This window comes from Nannobrachium achirus (genome assembly GCF_963921795.1).
Source record: "Nannobrachium achirus genome assembly, chromosome: 11".
Taxonomy (NCBI): domain Eukaryota; kingdom Metazoa; phylum Chordata; class Actinopteri; order Myctophiformes; family Myctophidae; genus Nannobrachium; species Nannobrachium achirus.
In genome coordinates, this window is record NC_137820.1 from 64,119,472 (window position 1) to 64,145,679 (window position 26,208).

Genomic DNA, 26,208 nt, shown 5'->3' on the forward strand with positions numbered 1-26,208 from the left:
TATCTGAAAATAATTTTGCCAGGTACCCCCATATGTTTCCAAAATAGTCCAAATACTTAAAAATCCACTCCAAGATTTTCTAAAAAATCAAACCTCGGTTCGAAGTGGAGCGGTGAATTTGAGCAGCTGTACCCTATGTGAGTGAGTGAGTGAGTGAGTGTAAACTGTGCCTGTGAGTGAGTGGTGAGTGTGCCTGGCCTGCACAAAACAGCGCCCCTCCTTTAACTAGTGTGTTGTGTGTGGCCACTCAAGGTATTGCCAGGCTACGGACGGACACGGCCAGCCAGCCACCCAGCCACCCAGCCACCCACATACCCACGGACATACCTGTCTATTGGGAGCGCTTTCACCGCTCCAAAAATATCCGATGCGACCCGCTGTGAGCTTGTAGATCGATGTACATTATATACTAGTATGTCCATGTACAGTGTAGGGCTCATGTGTTCGCTTTGGCCTTGTTTTCGTAGACCCGGTAGCTTGTCTCTCTCGCAAACTGTGGCAACAGTGATCTGCAGGCATTGTCAGGGTGTCAGTCAGTGCCGTCACTGAGACAGATGTTGTTGCTGTAAACAGCTCAGCTCTGTGGTGGAGTTAGATTGCTCACACAGGAAGCTGTGGATGCGAGGGAGGAAGCTGGTGTCACAGCCTGACCTGACTGGCTTTTCATATGAGTCACGTCTGTCTGTCTCTGTCATTATACTGTACTGTACATGTCTATTCTCTGTCTTGTGTTCCTGCCTCTGTCTGTTTGGGAAACCCTTGTGTGTGTCTGTCTGTCTGTCTGTCTGTCTGTCTGTCTGTCTGTCCGTCTTTCTGTCTGTCTGTCATAGGGGTGGACGATATGGAAAAATACAAATCACGATATTTTCCCAAGCTGTATCACGATACAAGATTTTATCACAATTCTTTTTATGGTTATTTTTCAAGTTACTTGACAAATACTAGACTCTCTGGGTTCCTTTTTGGGAGGTCTAAATTGAACTTTGACAGTATGATGGTTTCATTTGTATACTGTCAGAGTTAAGTGGAGACCTTGACATTTTAAAGTTTGAGAACTACTGATTTTGACCAAAATTGAATTCTGCAATGAATCTCCTCAATTGTATCACGATATTATACGATACCTCTGAAAAGGCATATCGTGGAGACATTGTATCGTCTCAACGATAATTATCACCATATCGCCCACCCCTAGAATACATCTTTCTCTGTCTGGCTGAATGTCATTATACTTTTTGTGGTCTCTAGATCTGTCATCTTCAGGACAATGTTGGATCTCTGCTCTATACTGAATGTAAAGCGTTTCAAGACAACTTTATTGTGATTTGGCACTATAATAACACTGAAGGGAATGGAATTGAACTTTTGAATCTATGCTATGCACTCACTATTCTTGGGTTTCTTTCAGAGTGAACAACTGATACAATAATCAGTTGTTCATTCTGAAACTCACGGTTCCACTCAGACGTCAAGACATCTAAGCGACAGACAGAGGAGCAATGACAGATGTCGTTATCTGTCCCGCCAAGCGTATACAGAAGTACATCAGTTAAGCAGAACAGAAACACAATCCCTTGTCCTGACCGTTTATACTTATAAATCACAGTTTCTCTCATCTTTTAACACCGTCTGACTGGCATGGTTGTCATAGCCTTTATTGACCGGGGAAATTCAACAAAATGAATACACCTGCCATTCAAACACTTTATTGCAACATTTCTCTTTCCTGTCTTCTTTCTTGGTGATGCAGCTGTGAACACAATATCACCCTCCAAATATATCCCCCACAAGGATATTTTCCATTTTATTTGTTCTATTGTTATATAGTTGCTGCCTTATTATTAAACAAACGTGAAGCTCACAACACGTTGTGAGTTTCACTTTTATTTAATAACAATAAAAAAGGAACTGTTTTGGACATAAAAGGTTCACTAAATTCACTGCCAATGTCCTGGTTCACTTGACTGTGTTCCTCATGATGCAACAATGGCCAGGTGCATTGTACAGTATGTGGTACATATAGGGTGACCAGATCCAAACTGTTCATTTGAGGGACAGAAGTACCACTTGTGCGGGACAATGTGGGACGGGCGGGCAGGGAGTTAATAGCAAATTATTACTTAAGTTGCTAATAAATTCTTATGCTTTGAAGTCATATTCGACCATAGCCCTAATATTCGACCATAGCCCTAATACTGCCTATTAATTTGTTATTTACCCCCCTATAGGGGATATTTCTCTTGTTATTTTAATAACAGTCTTAAAAACATATCTTGCAGGTAAAAGAGACAATGAGAGATTTACATTACAATGGAATGCCCTATAACATATTAATATAGTAGTCCAGTGTGGTCCAGTCTAGCTTGCTGTGAGCTCATGTTAAAGAGCTCTTCAGCAACAATCAGCGCACCTATATCAACACCTGCCAGTCACAATGTGGGACAGAGTCTCTTTTTGTTGGACGCCTGAAAAGTCATGAAAATGTGGGACTGTCTCTCGCAAAGGGGGACATCTGGTCACCCTGGGTACATACCTTCAAAGCCTGGTCGATCCCTACAACTCCACCCATTCACTCAGATCAGCCAACACACAGGGAAGCTGACAGAACCCTCGCTAAAAACCCCAGGACAACCATCCACTCGTCCTCGACTCGCCCTCCTGGCCTCCAAACTCCCCATCCTGAGAGGAATGTTTTGTTTCCTTGTTTACACGTACTGTATGAAAGGATTACAAAGACAATACAACATAAACAAGAGGATAAAAAGCGAAGATGCCTAAAACCCCTCTGGGAGCTTGAGCATAATATTGAAGCAATACCATAATTAACATTATGTATTTAAACACAATTAAGATGTAATATGCAGCCGAGGCGTTGTGAGCTTGTAGATCTGCTATTCTTGGCAAAGAGGTTTGGTGTAGAGGGAAAAGAAGAGCAGACTAAGTATTGACAGTGCAAGGTGGTTCAATGTCTAAAAATATACAATAAACCAAACAACCTACATGGATAGTGATAGTGACTTTATTACATTCATAATGACTTTCAACCACACTATTTCCTGTTTTCCTGAAGGAGCCAGGTGCATGATGGGATCTTTCCGGCGTCCGCGGCCTCGCTTCATGAGTTCTCCGGTGCTAACGGACCTGGCTCGTTTCCATGCCAACTCCCCCTCCATGCAGCTGTCCAACGCTAGCGTCTGGAACAGGTAAACCCTAATGAATAACCCAAACCAAAATGACCATCACCTAACCTATCAACTCTAACTGGAACTCACCTAACATAAACCTTAACTCTAACTTGAACTAACGTGGTTAAAGCCCTTTGCACACAGGCGCGTTTAACCGCACGGATAAAACGGACAATATAATTTTTTGAAAAGAAAACAATGATTCTCTATGACCTCAATGCACACCGGCTCCGAATTAGCCGTGCGACGAGTTGCTGCTGCCGTGCGTTTTTTTCTCGATCGAAACCAGTTCGATTCGTGCGTCTTGTCGCATGCGGTAAAAAACTCATCACTCCTTTTATGACTCCTTTTTGGTTCCGCAGCGCCGATTCCGCACAGCCTTGCACACCAAATCCAATGCGTTTTATTCATGCCGCAAACGAAAAAAACGCAACTGTCCTGTGTGCAAAGGGCTTAACACTAGTCCGAGATAATCTAAGCTTTCCTAAACCAGATTTACGTTAGGTTAGTTTAAATTAGTGAGACGGCGCGCCTCCGTCGTCTCCACCGAAAACAAGCGCTCCCTTGCATCTCACACCCACCTGCGCCCCCACCGTTGTGCTCAAACCAGTTGGCAAACCCGCACATGCCAACTGTATAGCGTGTGTCTTGAACAGGCTAACAAATGAAGCCTAACCACTGTATAGCGTGTGTCTTGAACAGGCTAACAAATGAAGCCTAACCCAACAACTGTCTGAGGCCACCAGTAGGCCAGCAGTGGTTCAAATAACTACTTTGGCAAGATTTATTTCTTAATAATATGAATGTACTGCATAATAAACACTTATACGATAATAATAATAATGATAATAATAAACTTTAATGTATAAATAAAACACATTTATTACAGTATATATACAGTAAATTGATAAAAAGTTGATGAATGATTGAATGAATGCATGAACAGACCATGCATGCATTCTATTCATTATAAGACATAATAAACACAGTGTGACACAATAATACATAACAACACGACTGCGACACAAGAAGAGAACACAAAACACAGCACAGCAGGATTCTGGGTGGCCACAGTGGGTGGCGTACATTGAGACAGTGTGTTTGTTTCCCTAACTGGTACAAACACACACAAACATATTACTGCTTCATCAAGCTAACTACACACACAATTGGTGTGCGTGCGTGCGTGCGTGCGTGCGTGCGTGCCTGCGTGCGTGCGTGCGTGCGTGCGTGCGTGCGTGTGCGTGCGCAGTATTCAGATTGTTGTATGTACAGGACTGTGCATGTACGGTATAATGCTTAAGAGGTGACCATATCCTTTCTCCCTGCTGTTTACTAAGCCTCTCCCATCAACACACCAAACCACCGTCTCCTCCTCTGAGACGTTCTGTGTGGGTAAGAGATATTTCATGTGCTTACTGTGGACACAGCTTAACCACTTGGACACCCGGAAGCATATTCTGCGGAGGGCATGACAATGATTCAACTTTTGGAACAAATATTCTACAAAACGTTTCCCGAATAGCCAAGCTTTTAGATCGTCCATTTTTGGTGATTTGATGTAAAGGGGGAAAATGCTGGCTTTTTTAGAGCAGGGTCTAATGAATTTTGTCAACAAACAATAATGAATAATACTAATACGACAAACACGATTCTCTCGCTTAGGGCATTGATAACTAATTGATAACAGACCAGATCATTGGCAGATGCCAGCTCCAAATCTGTGGACTGTAGGTGATCGGATAGGGTTTTTGTGAGGCTGAAGAAACTATAGTATGGTTTACATAGAAGTCAGTCAGTTGTCTTTTACATATTCATATATATTTCATGTATTTATCCCATAAATATTTTTCATCACAGTTGTCTTTGCGGGGAGGGGGGAGGGGGGGGGGGGGGGGGGCTTAGGGGGGGCTAATCCTCCCTGGAGCCGTCCCTTGCCAAGCTGCCCCTAATTTCCACCCTGGGTCAAAATGTAATAGGCTGCTGTGTTAAGTGTTCAGATGGGTGGGCCGCGGACGCTTTCAAGATGTTCAAGTGGGTCCAGAAAAGGATGAGAGCCACTGGTCTAGGAGGAACATAATTTCCTTTGTATTGTGTTCCCCATCTCCCTCTCAGCCTTCTGTCTCTCTCCAAGAGAAGAGACACATTCCATTTCCTACCATCTGTCTTCTAGAGCAGTGGTTCTCAGCCCCCAAAACATTGTTTTCTCACTCCACAGTAAACAAACCAACATAAAGGTTCAGTGAATAGAGGGTATATGAACATTTATAAAGTGACAATGTAAGTGACTTGTAAAATGACAAATTAAACATTGGCCAAATATTAGAGGCAGAAATTGTGACCTACATGCTCACAACGCCTCGCAATTTTGTATGTAGGTCATACAAAATGTAATGCCTGAACTCTTAGTGCTCGTCAGGGTGGGGGGGGGTCCCCAAGTTAAAATATGATTATTTTGTGGGTCGCGGCCTGAAAAGGTTGAGAACCACTGCTCTAGAGAAAAGACAAACTCCAAGGGTGTGTAAGCCGTGAAACCCTAGAAATGTGTTCATTTGAGAGAAAAAAAGGAAAAGAAAGAAAAGTAGCAGGTTGTTTTGTACCATTAGCTGGTTTTTGTTGTTTTTTGCGAGCTGACCTGCTTCCCTTTGATTCCTTTATGAGTCTGCGAGCAGGAAGAGACTACAGTGGGAGGAATGTTAGGAGGAAGTGTGTGACAGTGTGTGTGTGTGTGTGTGTGTGTGTGTGTGTGTGTGTGTGTGTGTGTGTGTGTGTGTGTGTGTGTGTGTGTGTGTGTGTGTGTGTGTGCGCGTGTAGGCGTGTGTAGTAGGGCATTAACGACTTGTGATTTTTGCAAGTCGACTCGACTCAGTAAAAAGTTGAGTTGAAGTCGACTTTATCGTTTGATGACGTCATCACATCACACACGACCCCCCAATTATTTTGGGGGGTCCCCAGATGATTAACTTAATGTGAAACATTGTTTTCTCACTCAACTGTAAACAAACCAACATAAAGTTTAAAGGAGTAGTTCACCCCCAAAATGACTTTTTTTCTATTGATTAGTCACCCCATGGAGAGTAGAGTTCAATAATATTTTTTGGTTTTTGTCGCATTCCTAAGACAAAAATGTGATAACAATAAATTTACCCCCATTCATTCCGGATGGTGACCCGTTTCGAAACGGGTCACCATCCGGAATCAATGGGGGTAAATTTACTCGAATCAAATTTTTGTCTTAGGAATGTGACTAAAACCAAAAAATATTATTGAACTCTACTCTCCGTGGCATGACTAATCAATAGAAAAAAAGTCATTTTGGGGGTGAACTACTCCTTTAAGTGTATAGGCCAGGGGGTATCTTCACATTTCTAAAGTGCCAATTTAAGAACTTTTTAATACCTCTAAAATGGCAAATTAAACATTGTCCAAATTGTCAAATATATAGTGGCAGAAATTGTGAAAACAGCAGATCTACATGCAACGTTGTGAGCATGTAGATCTGCTGTTTTCACAATAGAAAGTATTATTATTATTATTCTTTCTCTTGTGGGAGTCAGATATAGATAGATAGATGATACCTTTATTATCCCAAGGGGGAAATTCAGTCGAGTCGACTTGTGTAAAGAAGTCAACTGAGTCGACTTGTCGACTTTTTGGTTAATGCTCTAGTGTGTAGGCGAACGTGTGTGATTAGGTCAGTGTAATTGTTTTTGTGCATGCAAACCTTACTTATCCTTAACAGGCAGCATGAGAGTTCAGCTTACTGAAATTCACAGAATTGCCACTTCAGATATTTCACAGCAGAAGTGAATGAATGCACTGTAGATGTGAATGTGTTGATAAGACTGACTGCTTGCATTGTTGATTTTTTAAATGTTTTCCACCAGGCCCGTACTGTTCAGATAACTAACCGGTTCAAACAACATTCCATTTTTCCAGGGGATTTGAAATGGGATAAGACACACAAAAAGTGTGTTTCCTGTTTGGCTACAGGAACTGGTCAGAGCCCTCAGCAGGAAGTTTAGTAGGAAACGGACGTGGCACGTGGCAGATGCCACCCCCAGGGATAACTTCCTTTTCGTTGTAAACTTCGTATCTCCAAGTTTCAAATTTGTACGTTCTTTCGCAAAGTAGGCCCTGCTTCATCATACAAGGCCGTCCCACGAAAGCAGTGAGAACAGCCGATCTACAAGCACACAACGCCTTGCACCCTAATTTTTAAAATGATAAATGCAAAACAAACGGTTTTGGACGTACAAGGTTTTCACCCGACAACAACGTTTAAGTTGTGTTGGGGAAAATTATATCCATACTCTAACAGGAAGTTGGAATTTATACTTCCTGTGAAGACAGGAAGACCCTGGGTCAGGTTCTGAGAACTGACGTTTTTACAAAGAAAGGTTCTGACCTGTGACCTGTGACCTTTCACAAACCTCTGACCTGCCGTTTGTGTGTGTGTGTGTGTGTGTGTGTGTGTGTGTGTGTGTGTGTGTGTGTGTGTGTGTGTGTGTGTGTGTGTGTGTGTGTGTGTGTGTGTGTGTGTGTGTGTGTGTGTGTGTGTGTGTGTGTGTGTGTGTCAGTGTTCAGACAGCAGTGGTGAAGGTGTTTGAGGGAGGAGGACTGCAGCCCAACGAGCTTTACACCCTTAACGAGAGCATCAGGTAATTACGTTGTTCCTTTACTTTATTAATTACTTTATTTCAATAATCCTTTATTACAGGTGAGGTTTTCCATAGTTCAGGTGTTTTTGAACCTACTATCTTTTTCTCCTCATCGTGAGTTTATGTTCCATACATCGAGTTGTTTATGTCAGTCTTTCCATGATGTTATAGTTTTCTCACCTTGATCACTGGTGACATGTTCATATTTAATCCTCAGAGCAGCTTTGAGCCTTTGCTGGTTTCTGTTCATGTTGAAGAAGATCTGTTTAGAAAATAAATTCACTGACCACCGACATGTCATCATGTCTCCCCTCTGACGTGTCTTGTTCACTGTACTTTGTTCTACTTTATCCACTCTGATATGTTCTACTCTGGACTGATCTGTTATGCTCTATACTGTTCCACTCTGATCTGTTGTGTTCTATATTGTGTGTACTGTACTGTACTTCTGTTCTCTAGGTGGCTTCTAAAGACTGAACTTGGCTCTTTCATCACTGACTACCTCCAGGTAAATCAATTCTCTAATCTCTGATGTGTTTGTATACTGTACATACATACCTACATACATACATACCTACATACATACCTACATACCTACGTACATACCTACGTACATACGTACATACATACATACATACATACATACATACATACATACATACATACATACATACATGCATGCATGCATACATACATACATGCATGCATGCATGCATGCATGCATACAATACATAGATACCAGTAAGACTCCCTAATCGAGAGATAAGCGACTGTCAGGTCGCAGCTTGATTTTAGGGCAAAATTGTGGTTTGGCAGGCAAGGAGTGTGTATGCAAAATTTTGCATGGATCGGGGCAACGGTTGCGGAGATATGAGCAGGGCAAAAGTGTGACGTGTGACGTGTGACTGACTGACTGACAGACGGACAGCTGGTCGAGGTTTTGATAGTAACTGCGACCTGACGGTCGCAATAATGTATCTCTTTTTTCGTGTCCTGCTTAAAGGCATGTGGACAGTGATTATGTGGTCTGTGGGTCAGGCCATGTTCTCTTGTATTTGTCTGCTGACGGTGCATCCTTCTTCTCAAGACTCAAACCACCAACAGAGTTGCTGTTGATGGTGCAGTGACTCACAGATCCAGCTCCTGGCTAACATGCACTCTTAGCTGGTCTAGAATCAGAACCAAACTTTATCGAGGATCAGGTCACAGTCTTCTTCTCTCGTCTCTCTCCTAAACTGTCAACTCTTTGAAAGCAGGCCTTGGTGCTGCTGGGTTCACATTAATTGTGAGGCTGTGACTGTAAGCTGATTACTGAATACCTTCTTTTTAAACTTTGTTGGAAAGCAGCAGGAGAGCAGGAACACTCAAAGAGAGACTGCTGGTCCTTTATTTAGTCCTCCTGTGACTCTCTGAGACTAGCTGCAGCCACGCGTGAATCAAAACAGCATCCCGGTTTCGACAATGGAACAAGGGGGGAGCGCTTGTTTTCGGTGGAAATGACGGAGGCACGCCGGCGTTATATTATAAACACGATCTGATCTAGCAATCATGACATAGGCTATTTATTATAATCACTAATTCACTATGAAGTGTCTTTAATTATAATAAAAATAAAAATAGTAAAATAACAAACAAGGACAAATTGTTCTGCCCACAACCTTATCAAACCAAAATGCCTAAACTACTGTAAATGTAGGCCTATAGGTCCCAATTATTAAGTATAATACTTGACCTTATAAATGTTTATGATTATATATGTTATGAAACATTGCATAGTCGAGCGTTGCGACGGTCGCATTAGCCGACTCAGCGCTGTTACCGACTTATGTGCCGTTATGGACAGAATAGTAAATCTTCAGCCCCCCGAATTTCGTCACCTCCGCGCGGTCCAGGGGAACATAACGGAGCGCTCCCTACCACCAGTTCAGCCAATCACAAGCTTCCACTGCCGATACTGGGATGCTGTTTTGATACACGCTGCTGCCACACCACTGTCTCACACCAAAAATGACTGATCTATAAGCTCACAATGCCTCGCTCTGCAAGGCGCTGTGAGCTTATAGATCGGCTGTCTTCAGTGTGAGATACGATGCCTACAGCTAAGTATACGTCAGGCTTTAAACTCCATATTCACATGTACAGTACGTACGTTATGCTGGTGAAGGATATGTTCCCAGTAATCCTACAGGTTTGCACTCTCTCTCTCTCAAATCCTACGACAGCCACATATCCTGTCAAAGTGTCCTTGTGCAAGACGGCGAACTCCCAACTGCTGTTTATTAAAGTAATAAGCCACAAGAGGCGAGTGGTTACACCGGCTGAGAGGCGTTGGGAAACACGAGGCGTCAGCGTCAGGCGACCCTCTCAGCCGGTGTATAATAACCCGGTAACCACAAGCCTCGCGTGGCTTATTGCTTTTCTAAAACGGTCACAATATTGCAACATGAAAATAATTCTAAGCATTCCAATATTAAAGAAAAAAGTACACTTCTCCGCGACCAGGAAGAGACATTTCCTTGTTTACCAGCCACATCCCAGGAACGGAAGCCAGTGTGTGTTTATAAAGTCACGTCATTCTTTTTGCCAAAAAATAGGGAAACAACACTTATGTGTTAGATCAGTCTCATGTTAAGAACCATATTTGATCCATACACATGTTTATTTTCATCCAGATTTAGCTGCTATGTGGGTGAACATCACATCAAAAACGCTAGCATAGCAACCTAAACTAACAGCCGAGTATGTGCCTGGAGAATAGAGGCGCTTTTTCACAGTGGCGTCAGTTCAGAAAAAGCTAAGGTATGGCAACATGACTGGTTTCCTGACACCGGTGACCATTTTGTAAAATTTTGCATTTTTAGTTATTGTCTCCACCAGCCGAAGGCTGAGGGAGAGTATGTTTTCCCCTCCGTCCGTCCGTCCGTCCGTCCGTCCGTCCGTGCGTGCGTGCGTCCGTCCGTCCGTGCGTGCGTGCGTCCTCGCAGTTTGTGAGCAGCTAATCTCAGTCACCGTTGGCCCGATCGCTGCCAAACTGAGCACACACACTCCCTGGATGCCAATCTAGAACCTCTGCCCCACATTTTTCAAATCAGCCTCATGGTGGCGCTATAACAGGCCAATTTGTGTGGCCTGGTTGTTACCAGCTAATCTCCGGCGCCGTTGGCCCGATCGCTGCCAAACTGAGCACACACACTCCCTGGATGCTAATTCAGAACCTCTGCCCCACATTTTTTAAATCAGCCTCATGGTGGCGCTATAACAGGCCGATTTGTGTGGCCTGGTGGAGACCTGTGCTCGGAAGAGCACTGCTTCTAGTTTTACTGTGATTTAACAACATAACAACCAGCACAGATAGACAAAGAGACATGCATGGATTTATATTTAAAAGTAACTTTTATTTTCCCCCCTGGACCCAGGGTATGGCAGCTGCATACCCCTGCCATACCCAATTGACGCCCCTGCTTTTTCACCCGGAGCCATTCAGTCACTGTCACTGCAAAAAAGTAGTCCCCAGCTACAAGAAAGTAGTTCGCCAACAACACAGGTGCAGATAATTGGTGCACTAGCTGTGGAACACTGTGGAAAGAAATAACGCACCTGGGTTTGATATAAACTGATTCAAGGTGTGGGTTATAGTCTCATATACCACAGCAATTAAGGGAAATCAGCCAATCAGAATCAAGGAAAGGAACTAGCCGTTTTAGAAAGTCTCAGATACCACGGCAACCAGCCAATCAGAATCAAGGAATGGAACTAGCCGTTTTAGAATAGGAAATAGAAATCATTCTTGATGAGAGTTTGGGGAATTACTAATATGACTTTATGATACAAAGCAAAGTCTCTGTTGAGGTGCCGGACAGGACGTAAGGTGTCGTCAGGAAGCCATCCTCTTCCTGTGAGGAGGAGAGAGAGACAGACAGACAGACAGACAGACAGACAGACAGACAGTCTTCCTGCCACTGACTCCTCATCCATCCTGTTGGTTGTGGAGGAGAGACAGACAGACAGACAGACAGACAGACAGACAGACAGACAGACAGACAGACAGACAGACAGACAGACAGACAGACAGACAGACAGACAGTCTTCCTGCCACTGACTCCTCATCCATCCTGTTGGTGGTGCCTGGCCACAGAGCAGGCCTCGCTGCCAGTAACCATGCATGTCACAGAGCCCAGAGCTGGGGAACTTCCTCACCACACTGAGCGACTGGAAAGGCGGCTCTGTGTTTTTGGAGTGATGCTATTTGTGTCTATTTGCCATGTAGTTCTTCTTTCAGTCTCATCCACACTGCCTTCCCACCCAGTATTGGTCTTCTGCTGTTGGCCACTGGGAGCCGCCCAGTGCAACCCAGGCTTCTACTGTTGGCCACCTCCAGTTCAGCCAGAATTGCCACAATAGAAGAAGAAAATGTATAATACTAGAATATCGCCCGCCTTTGGCGGGCGAATCCTAGAGTTCGCACGCTTCGCGTGCTCACATGCACACACACGCACAACTGCTCCAAGCCATGTTGCCCACAAAAAGCACTGTTTCTTCATGTATTTTGAGTGTGTGTGTGTGTGTGTGTGTTTGTGTGTGTGTGTGTGTGTGCCCCCTGTGCAGCTGACCCCTCTCTCTCTCTCTCTCTCCCTGTGCAGCTTAACCCCCCCCCTTCCCTCTTGTAACCTGAGACTCTCTCTCTCTCTCTCTCTCTCTCTCTCTCTCTCTCTCTCTCTCTCTCTCTCCCCCTGTGCTGCTGACCCCCCTCCCTTCCCTCTTGTAACCTGAGACTCTCTCTCTCTCTCTCTCTCTCTCTCTCTCTCTTGCTCTCTAGCGAATGAGCGGACGGCATAGGGTTGTGGGCAGTATTCCGTGAGTTCTACCGACATACATCTGATCTACATCTGATCTACCTATGAGTTGAGGTGGATGTGAAGTAGGCGTGAATGGGCTTGGAAGTGGGATGCGGCTCTTAAAGGATTGTAGAATAGGATACCCAACAAAAACAAAATGGTTCCTGCATGCTGCGTTCTTCCTTTTTTTTTTTTTTACTATTTTGAAAAGCATTTTAAAATACTTCAAATACCCAATCTACATTGAAACGTCATGAGCTTGTAGATCAGCTGTTTGAAATATTTAAAAATGTTTTTCAAAATAGAAAAAAAAGCAAAATAGTTTAGGGATAAGGCATGGACAACATAGGGCCCCATTTCATTCCCTGCTATACCCCTTAGCCTTACCCTCTACCCGCGAAATGCAGGCAAGGCAGCTCTGTCCCTAACAACAGTATTTTGGGGCCGCTATAAAGGGTATGCACGTGACATCATTGCGACCGTCAGGTCGCAGTTACTACCAAAACCTCCACCGGCTGTCTGTCAGTCAGTCTGTCAGTCTGTCAGTCTGTAAGTCAGTCTGTCCGTCACGTCACACTTTTCCCCAACTCATATCTCCGCCACCGTTACTCCTTGCCTGCCAATCCACAATCTCCACCCCACCACGGACCCCTGGAGCTCCAGGGACCCCCAGGGACCCCCTTCCGCCGCCGCCAAAAAGTGCAAAAATGACCACCCAAATGGTGGTCATGGGTCATGGTTCATGGGGAATTCCTGGGGACCACCGACTCCTGGTGCTCCAGAATGGATGCCCCTAGTGGAGGACCCCCGCCACTGCAGCGCACATAAAATGCCATAACTCTGGCTAGGAGTGACCGGGAGAGCCGGGGCCGGTACCCACGCGTCCGCCTCGGCGGCGCCAAGAGAGCCGTCAACATGAATCTGTCCCATATAGCGCCACCATCAGGCCAATCTTTACAAACTCATTTTTGAACACTGCTCCTACAGATTTTGCCCTAAAATAACGCAAATCGGTACACAGTATGTCTACACTCATGTCATCAACATGGATCTGTTCCATATAGCGCCACCATCTGGCCGATTTCTTTAAACACATTTTTGGACACTGCTCCTACACATTTTGCCCTAAAATCACGCTGCGACCTGACGGACGCTTATCTCCCGATTAGGGAATCTTACTGGTCATCATACCCGGAAGTTATGCGGGAACGCCTACTGAGAGGCAAAAAAACTACTTTCTGTCCTTGACAGCCCAAACATCCAAACAGAAAAGTCCTATCTGATTGCATTAAACAACGTTAAACGACATTAAACTCACTTTGCCACTCGATTTGCCATTCACATTATGCATGCACATACCCTCTATACTTTATGCCGACTCTGTTATTTGCGCATGGAGGTGTGGCTGTGGGCGTGTTGTTGCGCTTTCCTTAAAATTGCTATTTTGGCAACACACGTATAGTGGATTCTAAAACCACCCACTATGCCAACTTTGTTTGGTAGAGTGCGCACTACCGGGCACACTGGGCGCACAATGGCACAACATTCAGAGGTCTCCTTCTGACCTAATTATCCATTAATCTCTGTGATTCTATTTTTCCTATAATCAGCAGAAGTGAGCATGTCAATTCCTGGTGTCGTTTGTGTTTATATAAGATAAGATAGATGTAAGCACAAGTAAGAAAACTTGCTGGGCATTGCTGCCTGACGCACCTCCGACGGTGCCATGGTGCTGGTTGCAGGGTCATCAGCCGGGAGCCAACCTTCACAGATGTTTCTCTCCTTTAAACCCGGAACATCTCTGGGTGGTGGAGCAGCGACAGGGATGCAATGTTGTTTTTGAGGTTGTGTGCTGTAAATAGCAGATCTACAAGCTCACAACGCGTCACGCTGCGATGCGTTGTGAGCTTGTAGATCGGCTATTTTGAGCATGTAACACCGGAGAGCAACCAAACATAAAATGACTCTCTTTTCCACTAGTCCCTCCCTAACATTTTAGTCTAGTTTTTATTTTGTTGACAAAATTGTCAATATAATTAGTTTTAGACATCACAGCTTAGTTTTATTTAGTTTTTGTCAGTGAAAAAAACACAGTCGACAAACATTTTTCGTCATAGTTTTAGTCGACGAAATCAACACTGCAGGGATATCTCCCTGCCACCCCCTGCAGCCAGCTTAAGGATCCTAATTCTGCCCACATTCTGTCCCCTGTTTTATTGCTTTTGTGTCTGTGGAATGAGTCCCAATATTCAAAGAAGACAATGATTTGCGGCACGCATCATGCCGATGCCATTCGCTCTGTTCAGTTTTGTTAATTCATTGCGCAGGACATAAAGACCTGATTACAATTATATAACATTCTCTATAATCAGTAACATGCAGGCGCCTCAGTGCGCTCCTGAGCTAACCTGGAATTAAGTGATTTAATTACTGTAATCCGAAATAGTGTGACTGTTAATTCGTTCCTTCCAGTTAAGATGATCTAAGACTAATTCAATACATTTTACACTCTCCGGCTCATTTCACCTCTTCTAATTGGATGAATGGTGTGATTAGTTAAATTATAACTCGCAGCACTGTGACACCTGTTTGTTCACACACGCACACACACACACACGCATGCACGCACGCACACACGCACGCACGCACGCACGCACGCACGCACGCACGCTATGAAGCTCCATCCATTCCAATAATCTCGCCAAAACCCTCAGCAACGCTTGATATTACTCCTGATGTGTAAACGCATATTAAAAATACACGTTCACACGTCTTTGTGTAACCGTCTCCTGTGATCGCCTGGCTGCTTTAAGTCAAGGGGGAAACCACACGACACGTTGACAGGTGTGTCGAGAGTGCGCACGTGAGGTACGCGGAGGTGAGATTTTGGCATAACAGAGCTTGAGTCTGCACTCCAATGGAACTACACGTAAACGTTTGAAGGCACACGCTTCCCTATATAGGTTATACGAGACGTTTGGCTTTAGAGGGAAGCGTGTGCCTTCAAACGCTTACGTGTAGTTCCATTGGAGTGCTGGATTGATGGAGCGTCTGGATCAGTGCTTTTGCACTCTCCCGCACCCACGCATGCACGCACGCACGTGTGAAACAGTTTGTTTAATTTCAGGGAAGCAAATATATTCCCAACTAGGCTTATACTTCTCGAGATCAAATGGCTCCTGGGCAATCATTATTTAATGCATTAATGAATGACAAGCCCAATATATATATATATTAAATACTGTACATCCTCTTTCTTTGCGCGCGGCCTGCACAGAGCTGGGCATGTTTTTTTTCCTTCTTTTTTTTCATCATAACATTTACATATTAAAACGGCGAAATGAAACAAATGTGTTTAGCTAGCATCAACTATTGACCTTCAGTTAACTTAGCATTTGTTTAATACCTTGGCAAAATTATAGTATTCTCCATGAGAGGACATTTTTCTAGCATCGGTAAATCTCTCTCCAAATTGGCTAAATAATTTGTGTGTCATCTTTCCTGCAGCTGGCAGCTGGCTGCTCTCTAAACACTTATTAACGTATTGTTCACTCCATTAACGTCAAGTACATTTGTTGTCCATAGTGTCCAAAGCTACAGGCTTAGTAAAAAATTAAATATTAAAATGAAATGTCGACACGCCATGAAGCAGTGCATTCACTGGTGTCTGTCTTTTTTTTTTCTTTTTCTTTATTTATTACACCCAGCGCCGTTCCCATTAATGAATAAATAATAGTCCTACAGAACAAATTACATCTGTAGCTGTACAATATTCGCTTAATTCGCCTAAATACGAGGGGGTGATATCTGCCTGTAGCCACAGGAGGAGAAAGGAGAAGAAAGGAGAGAGAGGAGAGAGGAGCGGGGAAACAAATAAAACAATGGAAATTACATCATCAAGTGATGATGACCTGGCCGTGGTTGTTAGCCTATTAAATGGTAAAAAGAAAAAGAAGAATAGAAGTCTTCACTGGCGCACAACCCATCACATCACAGAAGAGACAACACTCGTTCACCGTTCCCCCTCCTCTCCGTTCCCCCACAGACAGGCAGCTCGCAGCAGCAGTGGTGTAAAGTAACTAAAAGTACATTTACTTGAGTAGTCTGTACTTGTAGGTATTTGTACTTGAGTCCAATTCCCAGTACTTTCCTTCTACTCCTACATTTCGGATCCTATTGTATTTAATACCCAGCGATTTATTTTAAAACATTAGTCTTTTTGCAGATATAAATTAACAATAAAACATACATAAACCATGCTTTTACCAGTAGACATTCGAGTACTTTTTTCCAAGCAGCCACAGACGAGAGACACGGAAAAGCAATGCAAAGTGAAGGTCCCTCGACCATGCTCTCTCTCTCTCTCTTTAAGTAGGATAGAGTGAGCTTGATTTAATACAGAGAGAGAGAGGAGTTCAACAGCGAATGTTTAGCAGACATGCAAGCTCACAAAGCTTGTAGCTCTGATATTTTCAATGTGCGACACAGCAGCAACAAGCTGTCATGACAGTGTCAGATCATGATACAATTTTAAATGATTATGATTGGTTTTGAATGTCATTCTACTTTATCCAAATAATAATATTAATAATAGGCTTATAACAGCATTTTCCGACGGCGATGGCGTGCAGGGACGATCAACTATATAGTGAAAATAGAATGGGGTGCCATAGTAGGTACGCACGCACGGCTGTAGGCTATTTAACCTACTTTATTGCACGTAATCACGGGTAACGGGGCGGGCGACGGGTCCTTTTTTTGACGGGCGGGGCGGATCTGGTTTTGATTTTTTATATAATCATCACGGGCGGTCCACGGATCTGATTAATGACGGGCGGGGCGGGCGCGGGTTGTCAAAATTGGACCCGTGCAGGACTCTCAACGCTCTGCTCCCCTCTTATTATAACTCTATGTCTGCTCCCCTTCCCCTCTCTCTCTCTGGCCAAATGCACTGTCTGCATGCAGAGAGGCGATATACGAAGAGCGCACTGTCTCGCAATAGGGAGCGCGTATAGGCTAAAAAACAGCAGTTCACCACTTCTCGTATTTAGGCGAATATTATAGGCATATTCGCGTCGCTTTTTGGTGTGTATGTAAAAAGGCGAATCGCGAATTCTTCGCCTTTTTGGTTCGCTTATTCACGTCGCTTTCGCTAATTCGCCGGTGAGGACATACCTTTAGTTATAACGTAGCCTATAGTTGTAACGTAAATGGCTTCTAAAAACGTTAGACATTACGTTACAACTAGGCTACGTTATAACTTAGTAACAGCTGGTGCAACCCTGCCCTGGTGTAGGACCTATGTTATTATTGCCTCTTCCTATTGCCTTCTCCTCCTGAGACCCACATTTGCAGTGAACTGGAATTATATAATTAATTACAGGTCCATTTGGTTTCATTCTAGAGATAAACGTTTGGCGAGGCTGTTTTTTTTTTTTTTTTTTTTTTTTTCAATAGGCCTACTAGGCCTACTCCTAAACATCTCGGATCCAAATATTGTATTTTTACTCCACTACAATTATATGAAAACATAGCTACTAGTTACTTTGCAGATGTAAATTATTATATTATAAAACATGCCTTTAGCCGCGTTTTATAGACTATTTGAAAATAGCCAAGCTCACAGCGCGTCGCGCTCAGCGCTGCGCAGTGACACGTTGTGAGCCTACTTTTACCCAAGTGCATTTTGAATTCCGGACTTGTAACAAAGTATTTCAATAATGCAGTATTGATACTTTTACCTAAGTAAAAAATCGGAGTACGTTTTCCTCCACTGAGAACGGAGAGACAGAGACAATGAGCCAAATGAAAACGCACGAGAACCGTACGGGTCCATTTGGTTTCATTTTACGCTCGCAAGCTCAAGCTTGTCCGAGAAGAGTATATGAACTTGTGTTGCCACTGCACAGCGTGTTTCTAAAAGCTAAGCATCATTTCAGCTAATAATACATAGAAAGAACAACTGGGTGATCTATAATATATATAGCTTGTATAGATAGGCCTACACGGCACACACTGTCTCCCGGTGCAGTCAGCCTGTTCTGTCCGAGTGGAGACGGCTTTTAGACGGGCACGCATGTCACGGTGACACGGGCACCAGCCCGTCAAACAGTATAGGCCTAGGCACCGACACTTGTGTCCTGCACGTTTAATTTCTAATGGATAATCATTTGCTTTTCATTGTTATATATATTTATATAGGCCTATATATATATTGTGTCTAATCCCTGAGTAGTGAGTAGGCTACAGTAAAGCAGAGAAAGACATAAGACAACAACTCCAGGTATGAGGAGTCCTTGTACAGGAGTGGGACAGGACGGGATTTATTTATTTATTTATTTTTGGAGCGGTGTGCAGAGCACGAGCTCCCAGTGCACAGCTTTCAGCTTTTGTCCCGTCTAGTGGGAAAAGATTGTTTCGTTCAGTTCGAACAGGATCTACGCATGCGCGCGCGCGCGCGCCACGCACGCACGCACGCACGCACGCACGCACACACACACACACACACACACACACACACACACACACACACACCACGTCGCGATAAAAACAAAGGTTAACGGCAGCGAGAGGGAGACGGGGGAGAGGAGGGAGAGAGAGAGAGAGAGAGAGAATCGTATTTCAGAGAGAGAGAGAGAGAGAGAGAGCTGCAAGCTCACAACGCCTCGCGCAAGACGCACATCGAGGTGTTGTCTGCGTGAAGATCAGCTGTTGTGTGTGTGTGTGTAGTCCGTTAATAACAACTAACAAGCATGGTATGTTGGCGTATCTCGAGTCGACCCCCTCTGCTGTCTGCGTCTTTTTTTTTTTTTTTTTTTTTTCAATAGGCCTACTAGGCCTACTCCTAAACATCTCGGATCCAAATATTGTATTTTTACTCCACTACAATTATATGAAAACATAGCTACTAGTTACTTTGCAGATGTAAATTATTATATTATAAAACATGCCTTTAGCCGCGTTTTATAGACTATTTGAAAATAGCCAAGCTCACAGCGCGTCGCGCTCAGCGCTGCGCAGTGACACGTTGTGAGCCTACTTTTACCCAAGTGCATTTTGAATTCCGGACTTGTAACAAAGTATTTCAATAATGCAGTATTGATACTTTTACCTAAGTAAAAAATCGGAGTACGTTTTCCTCCACTGAGAACGGAGAGACAGAGACAATGAGCCAAATGAAAACGCACGAGAACCGTACGGGTCCATTTGGTTTCATTTTACGCTCGCAAGCTCAAGCTTGTCCGAGAAGAGTATATGAACTTGTGTTGCCACTGCACAGCGTGTTTCTAAAAGCTAAGCATCATTTCAGCTAATAATACATAGAAAGAACAACTGGGTGATCTATAATATATATAGCTTGTATAGATAGGCCTACACGGCACACACTGTCTCCCGGTGCAGTCAGCCTGTTCTGTCCGAGTGGAGACGGCTTTTAGACGGGCACGCATGTCACGGTGACACGGGCACCAGCCCGTCAAACAGTATAGGCCTAGGCACCGACACTTGTGTCCTGCACGTTTAATTTCTAATGGATAATCATTTGCTTTTCATTGTTATATATATTTATATAGGCCTATATATATATTGTGTCTAATCCCTGAGTAGTGAGTAGGCTACAGTAAAGCAGAGAAAGACATAAGACAACAACTCCAGGTATGAGGAGTCCTTGTACAGGAGTGGGACAGGACGGGATTTATTTATTTATTTATTTTTGGAGCGGTGTGCAGAGCACGAGCTCCCAGTGCACAGCTTTCAGCTTTTGTCCCGTCTAGTGGGAAAAGATTGTTTCGTTCAGTTCGAACAGGATCTACGCATGCGCGCGCGCGCGCGCCACGCACGCACGCACGCACGCACGCACGCACACACACACACACACACACACACACACACACACACACACACACACCACGTCGCGATAAAAACAAAGGTTAACGGCAGCGAGAGGGAGACGGGGGAGAGGAGGGAGAGAGAGAGAGAGAGAGAGAATCGTATTTCAGAGAGAGAGAGAGAGAGAGAGAGCTGCAAGCTCACAACGCCTCGCGCAAGACGCACATCGAGGTGTTGTCTGCGTGAAGATCAGCTGTTGTGTGTGTGTGTGTAGTCCGTTAATAACAACTAACAAGCATGGTATGTTGGCGTATCTCGAGTCGACCCCCTCTGCTGTCTGCGTCTGCCCGTGATAGCCGCTAGAGTGGAGGCTCACGAAGCATGCAGCCACCGTAGCGAGCCACGGGCAATCAAGAATTGACACATGTCAATATATAAAATAGGTGAAAAAAGTCAGGGACTTTGAACAGTCTATCCAAAATATCTCTGTTCCATCTATTCACTATGCAGCCACCGTAGCAAGCCACAGGCAATCAAGAATTGACACATGTCAATATATAAATAGGTGAATATATTTATATATTTTATATATTTACCTGGAACTGCTCAAATTCACCGCTCCACTTCGAACCGAGGTTTGATTTTTAAGATGTGTTGAGTTTTTGTTGAGTTCTGAACGCTTCGGAAAGGTTCTGTTTGGCTAAGTTATTGTATTTTTCGTTTCCTCTTATTTAGCTTATTATTTTCGTTGCTTTATAAGTTGTGTTTAGACCATTCTTTATTTGTTATTTCCCTTGTTTATGTAATTTCTTTGTTAACTTTGTGTTGGGCCACGGCTTCGCTCGCCACGGCTTCGCTCTAGTGAGCCTACTGATCATCTTTATAATTAACTAACTTATATCAACTTCTAGTAATAATAATAATAAAGTCGGGACATATATGAAAGCTTTGCCAAACAAATGTTTAATTATATAAGCTCATAAACTGCGTGGCTTTGGTGAGCTTGTTGTCCCGTCGTATTTTGAGAGGTCAATTGAAATGCTAATTCACATTTGGAAGACAATAGAATCCCCGCCAGCAGCAGGGGGAGGAGGTGTTGCGCAGCTCGGCCAAAAGGGAGAAAATCTAACGGTCTAAATGAACGGTAATTGCAGGCGGAGGGGTAGTTTTTTCAGTTCAGTCACCCAAGTGTTAAAAGAAGAACTTAAAGTCAAGAAGACACACATTTAAAAGGGTGTTTCACTGTTGTTTGTAAGCCATTGTAAAATATAGTTAAAAAAAGGTAAAAAATAAAAAGGAAAAAAAGAAAAAATACAGAAATAGTCAGATAATTATGAATCATTTATCATACATACATACATATTAAAATGCTATCTGCTGGTATTGAGGCTGAATTTCATAGTGTCAAATGTCTTGTCTTGCAAATGCACAAACAGTCACACACACGTGCGTGCATGCGTGGGTGGGTGAGTAACAACAGATGTAGGCCTGCTCATGCCAAAAATCTCACCTCCGCGTACCTCACGTGCGCACTCTCGACACACCTGTCAACGCGTCGCGTGGTTTTCCCATTGACTTAGAGTGGTTACGCGTGTATGCGTTCACGCGTGTACGCGTTCACGCGTGCGCGTGTGAACGCGTACTTGGTCACGCGTACTTGGTCACGCGTTCACGCGTTCACGCGTAATGGTACGCGGTGCTGCGCAATTCGGTGATATTAAAGGAATTGACGGAGCCCCATACGCACGCACGCACACACAAATAACGCACGCACACACACACACACACACACACACACATGCACGCACGCACACACGCACACACGCACGCACGCACGCACGCACGCGCACACACACATGCAGACACTGTATCGTCACAACCTCATCTTCACACAGCACATGGTACATGTACACACACACACACACACACACACACACACACACACACACACACACACACACACACACACACACACAGCAAGTTCTATTTGTGTTTTAAAAATGCTCCTTTTTTACTAGAATTTAAATTCATGTAATGTAATTAAATATTCCCCATTATGTGATTAACATCGCTAATGTGTAATGTTTAAGTCTGTACCTATAATAATATTCACTTGTAGGAAGGAAGTGAGGCATGTGTTACATTCCCTGTCTTGTACTGTTTCCATCACAGAACCAACTCTTGACTAAAGGACTGAGTCACATCCTGGAGAGGATCCAGCTGTACGAGGGTGAGTGGCTCTGTTAGTACATGGTGATAGGTCACACTGGTTTAGTTTTGAGATTATCTACACAGATCCCTAGTCCACATTTTAAGTCCTGTTCACATTTGTCATTTGATTGATTGATTGATTGAATACAATCAATCAAAGTCAAAGATGTAAACATCATAGAAGTACAGTGAGACTTGGCTAAATGGATAACACCAAAAAAGGACTTGTTTCCTTTGTGGTCCAGTCAATTCAATTTAAATCAAACTGGGAATCCATCAGTTAAAACGATATTAAACAAGGGGCTCTGTCGAGCATTGAGCAGTTAGGGTAGGATGCACTTTACTTCTCCAGTAGCTTTGAACAGGTATAACTCATGCCCTGTTTGACCTACAGCCATGAAACCTACTCCCCAACGATACACATTATGCGTCTCCTCATGCCGAACAACTTTCGCGGTTGGACTTTTGACCTCAGACCTTTAGATCTCCCACTATTTTACAATATCATATTGTGTTTCATATTTCTGGTAGAACTGTGCATTCGCTTTTTATGAAACTGGGCAGAATGGTAGAGGCAGAGGGTCATGCAAAACGTCCAAGAAATGAAATTGACAAATTGGCACTATAGCAGTGGTTCCCAAACATGACATGTTGGCAGAGGAAGAGCAGCCCCCAGGATTCCAGCTTAGGCACTGGCTGAAAAATGGGTAACAAGATTGTGGGATAAAAATGTAGGAAGACAAAAGTGTTTACCACAGCAGTGTTTCCACCAGAAGAAACAGGTTAGAACATCATGAGATAAATGATCAGAACGCTATTAACCGGATACGTCCTAGACATTAATGTGGTCAATAAAGTGGTATGGATGACAACGTAATGGCTGTCCAGACCATACACACTACTTCACTACCAGGATCATCTGTATAATACTGTGCGGCTCCATGCCCTCAATCCTTCAGAGCTTGGCACAGACTGCCCCCGAAGATGTGTTCATTCTGCAAGCTGCCAAATCGTTGATGAAGTATGTACAGTAAGGAAGTCGGGCTTGGCAGGTTTGCTGTCAAAACCGGTGAAGCAAATTGGGGACACGAGATTCGGTACGGTCTACCACACTTTAACCTCTGTTCAATTGTTTGAACCAAGAGCTGTGTGAAAAGCTAGAAAGTTGGCACATGGAGTACTACTGTAGGAGCACAACAGACACTCCTTACCAGGCAATCATCCGTGAGCTTCATCTGCAGGGATGTGCAGAGAATGTTAGAGAGGCAGGGGCTGACATTTCTAAAAGGGCCCTTTGGTGAAAACATCGAAAATAGCAGACCTCAAAGCTCAACAAACTGGCTGTGCTTTTGTTTTTGGCGATTGATTTTGTTCTTAAAATAACCAAAAACAAATGTGTAGCATTTATCATGTTGCGATCTGCTATTTTTGGCTAAAGTTCTCAGAATATGGACGTTAGGGTTCAAGTGGTTAAAGGTATGATGTAATGCAAAGAAGATTAACATTATGATACAGTAGGTCACGTGGTCTTTCTTCAAACGGTCTGAAAAGGAGGCGGGGCCGTATCAGTTAGTAGTGAATGTATACTTCGTCCGTCGTGCGGTGCCGCAGGTGCTCCAGTCAGACAGCAGGGTATGGCCGACAAAACCGTCTCAGGGACGGGGAGAAGCGTGTTGGACTCTAGTAACTAATCTCTGACACCTTTTTTGAAGAAGACTTGTATTTTTTTACCGGTAAAACCACTGATTTTATAGCGAATGCTGTATAATTTTTACCCCTAGAACTGATATTTTTAAAGTTGGTTTAGAAAGTCGGAAACACACCTCGGACAGCTTTTGTTGGGGCAGTTTCAAAAGATAATGATATGGATACTCGACTCCGCCCCTCCCCCCATATTAGCCCAATCAAATTAATGTATTGCCGTTACTGTACAGAAAGTACTACTTTCAGTACAGTAACTACAATAAATTAATTTGATTGGGTAATTTAACATGGGGGTACATGACATCATTAAAAAAATTGGCTAATTTGATAGCCTTAATTAGCTGTTTTGGCCATGTCACCCGACCTTCAATATAAAAAAGTAGAAAGAAAGTGATATTTCTTTGGCGCACCTACATTTTACGCTGGTGCACCAAAATGAAAGATGTTAGCACACCAGTGCAACCGATGTAAAGGTTTATTCTGGAGCCCTCCCTGCACGACATCCTGTTCCAGGTGTAGAGATTAAAGATGACAGATTAAAGGAGTAGTTCACCCCCAAAATGACTTTTCTTCTATTGATTACTCATGCCATGGAGAGTAGAGTTCAATAATGTTTTTTGTTTTTTGTCACATTCCTAAGACAAAAATGTGATAACAATAAATTTACCCCCATTCATTTCGGATGGTGACCCGTTTCGAAACGGGTCACCATCCGGAATCAATGGGGGTAAATTTACTCAAATCAAATTTTTAGTCTTAGGAATGTGACAAAAACCAAAAAACATTATTGAACTCTACTCTCCATGGCATGAGTAATCAATAGAAAAAAAGTCATTTTGGGGGTGAACTACTCCTTTAAGTTCTATAGAAAGATAGTTTGACTTGCCTTTCTGTCCTCTCTGTGTTGTCCAGGGGAAAGACAGCTCCTCATCCTGTCTGAGATGTGGATTCGGTTCTTCACTGAGACGCTACCTACTCTACAGGCCATCTTCTACCCTGTACAGGTACAGTACATACACACACGCACACTCGACAAGGCTTACCTCTAACAGGTGACACATAGCAGTCTTCAATAAATATAAGCATATAACCCCTAGGGGGTCCTCAGAGTTACTACAGGGGGTCCTCCAAATCTTTGTGTGATAGAAAGTTTTTTTCTAGTGTCCATATTCAGAGAAATTTAGCCAAAAATAGCAGATCTACAAGCTCACAAGAGCTTGTAGATCAGCTATTTTCAGCTAAAAGCTTTGGTGTTTAGGGGAAAAAGAGCAGACTAATACAGAGTGAAAGGTCAAGTTTTATTAACACAGCGGGTGCCCACGAGGTGTCTACGCGACAATTTCTTTGATGTCGCTGGAGGCCCACGACGCGTTGGATGCGTTTACTGTAATTACAGTATAACTTTATATCTCACCGTTAGGTCGGGGCTACGCCTGGATGTAGCCCATTAGCCGCTAGTCGCTTCGAGTCGACGCTGAGAGCATCGCGCGGCCATTTTTCTCCGTATACTCCAATGCATTTCCCCATCTTTAAAGCCCTTTATCTCCGATGTTTGTTTTATGGCTAAAACTGTGGCCGCGTGCGGCAAAATGTCCAAATTTTGATCGGCAGTGAACAGCTATGATCAACACTAGCCCATACAGTAAGTTACACAATAACATCCTGTCTGCGCTCATGTGACCAAGTGACGTCATCACGCATGCATTGACGCAACAGGGCCTCGTATTCTTCTATGGAAGTGCTATGGGGGCACTCAGAGGGGATGACTGGCGCCTCCTGGTGGGC

The 26,208-nt window shown here is 43.7% G+C and overlaps 1 protein-coding gene across 1 annotated transcript in view; it reads left to right on the forward strand.

Moving 5' to 3' along the window:
- Nucleotides 1-3,081: 3,081 nt before the first annotated feature.
- Nucleotides 3,082-26,208, forward strand: part of LOC308293616 (proline-rich protein 5-like) — a gene marked incomplete at both ends in the record, with an annotated part of 29,206 nt that continues 6,079 nt past the window's right edge. Inside the window, 5 exons of the mRNA XM_080736211.1 lie at nt 3,082-3,203; nt 7,766-7,846; nt 8,306-8,354; nt 22,681-22,738; nt 25,336-25,427. Coding sequence (XP_080592337.1) covers nt 3,082-3,203; nt 7,766-7,846; nt 8,306-8,354; nt 22,681-22,738; nt 25,336-25,427 — 402 coding nt within the window. The remainder of the gene's footprint in view (nt 3,204-7,765; nt 7,847-8,305; nt 8,355-22,680; nt 22,739-25,335; nt 25,428-26,208) is intronic.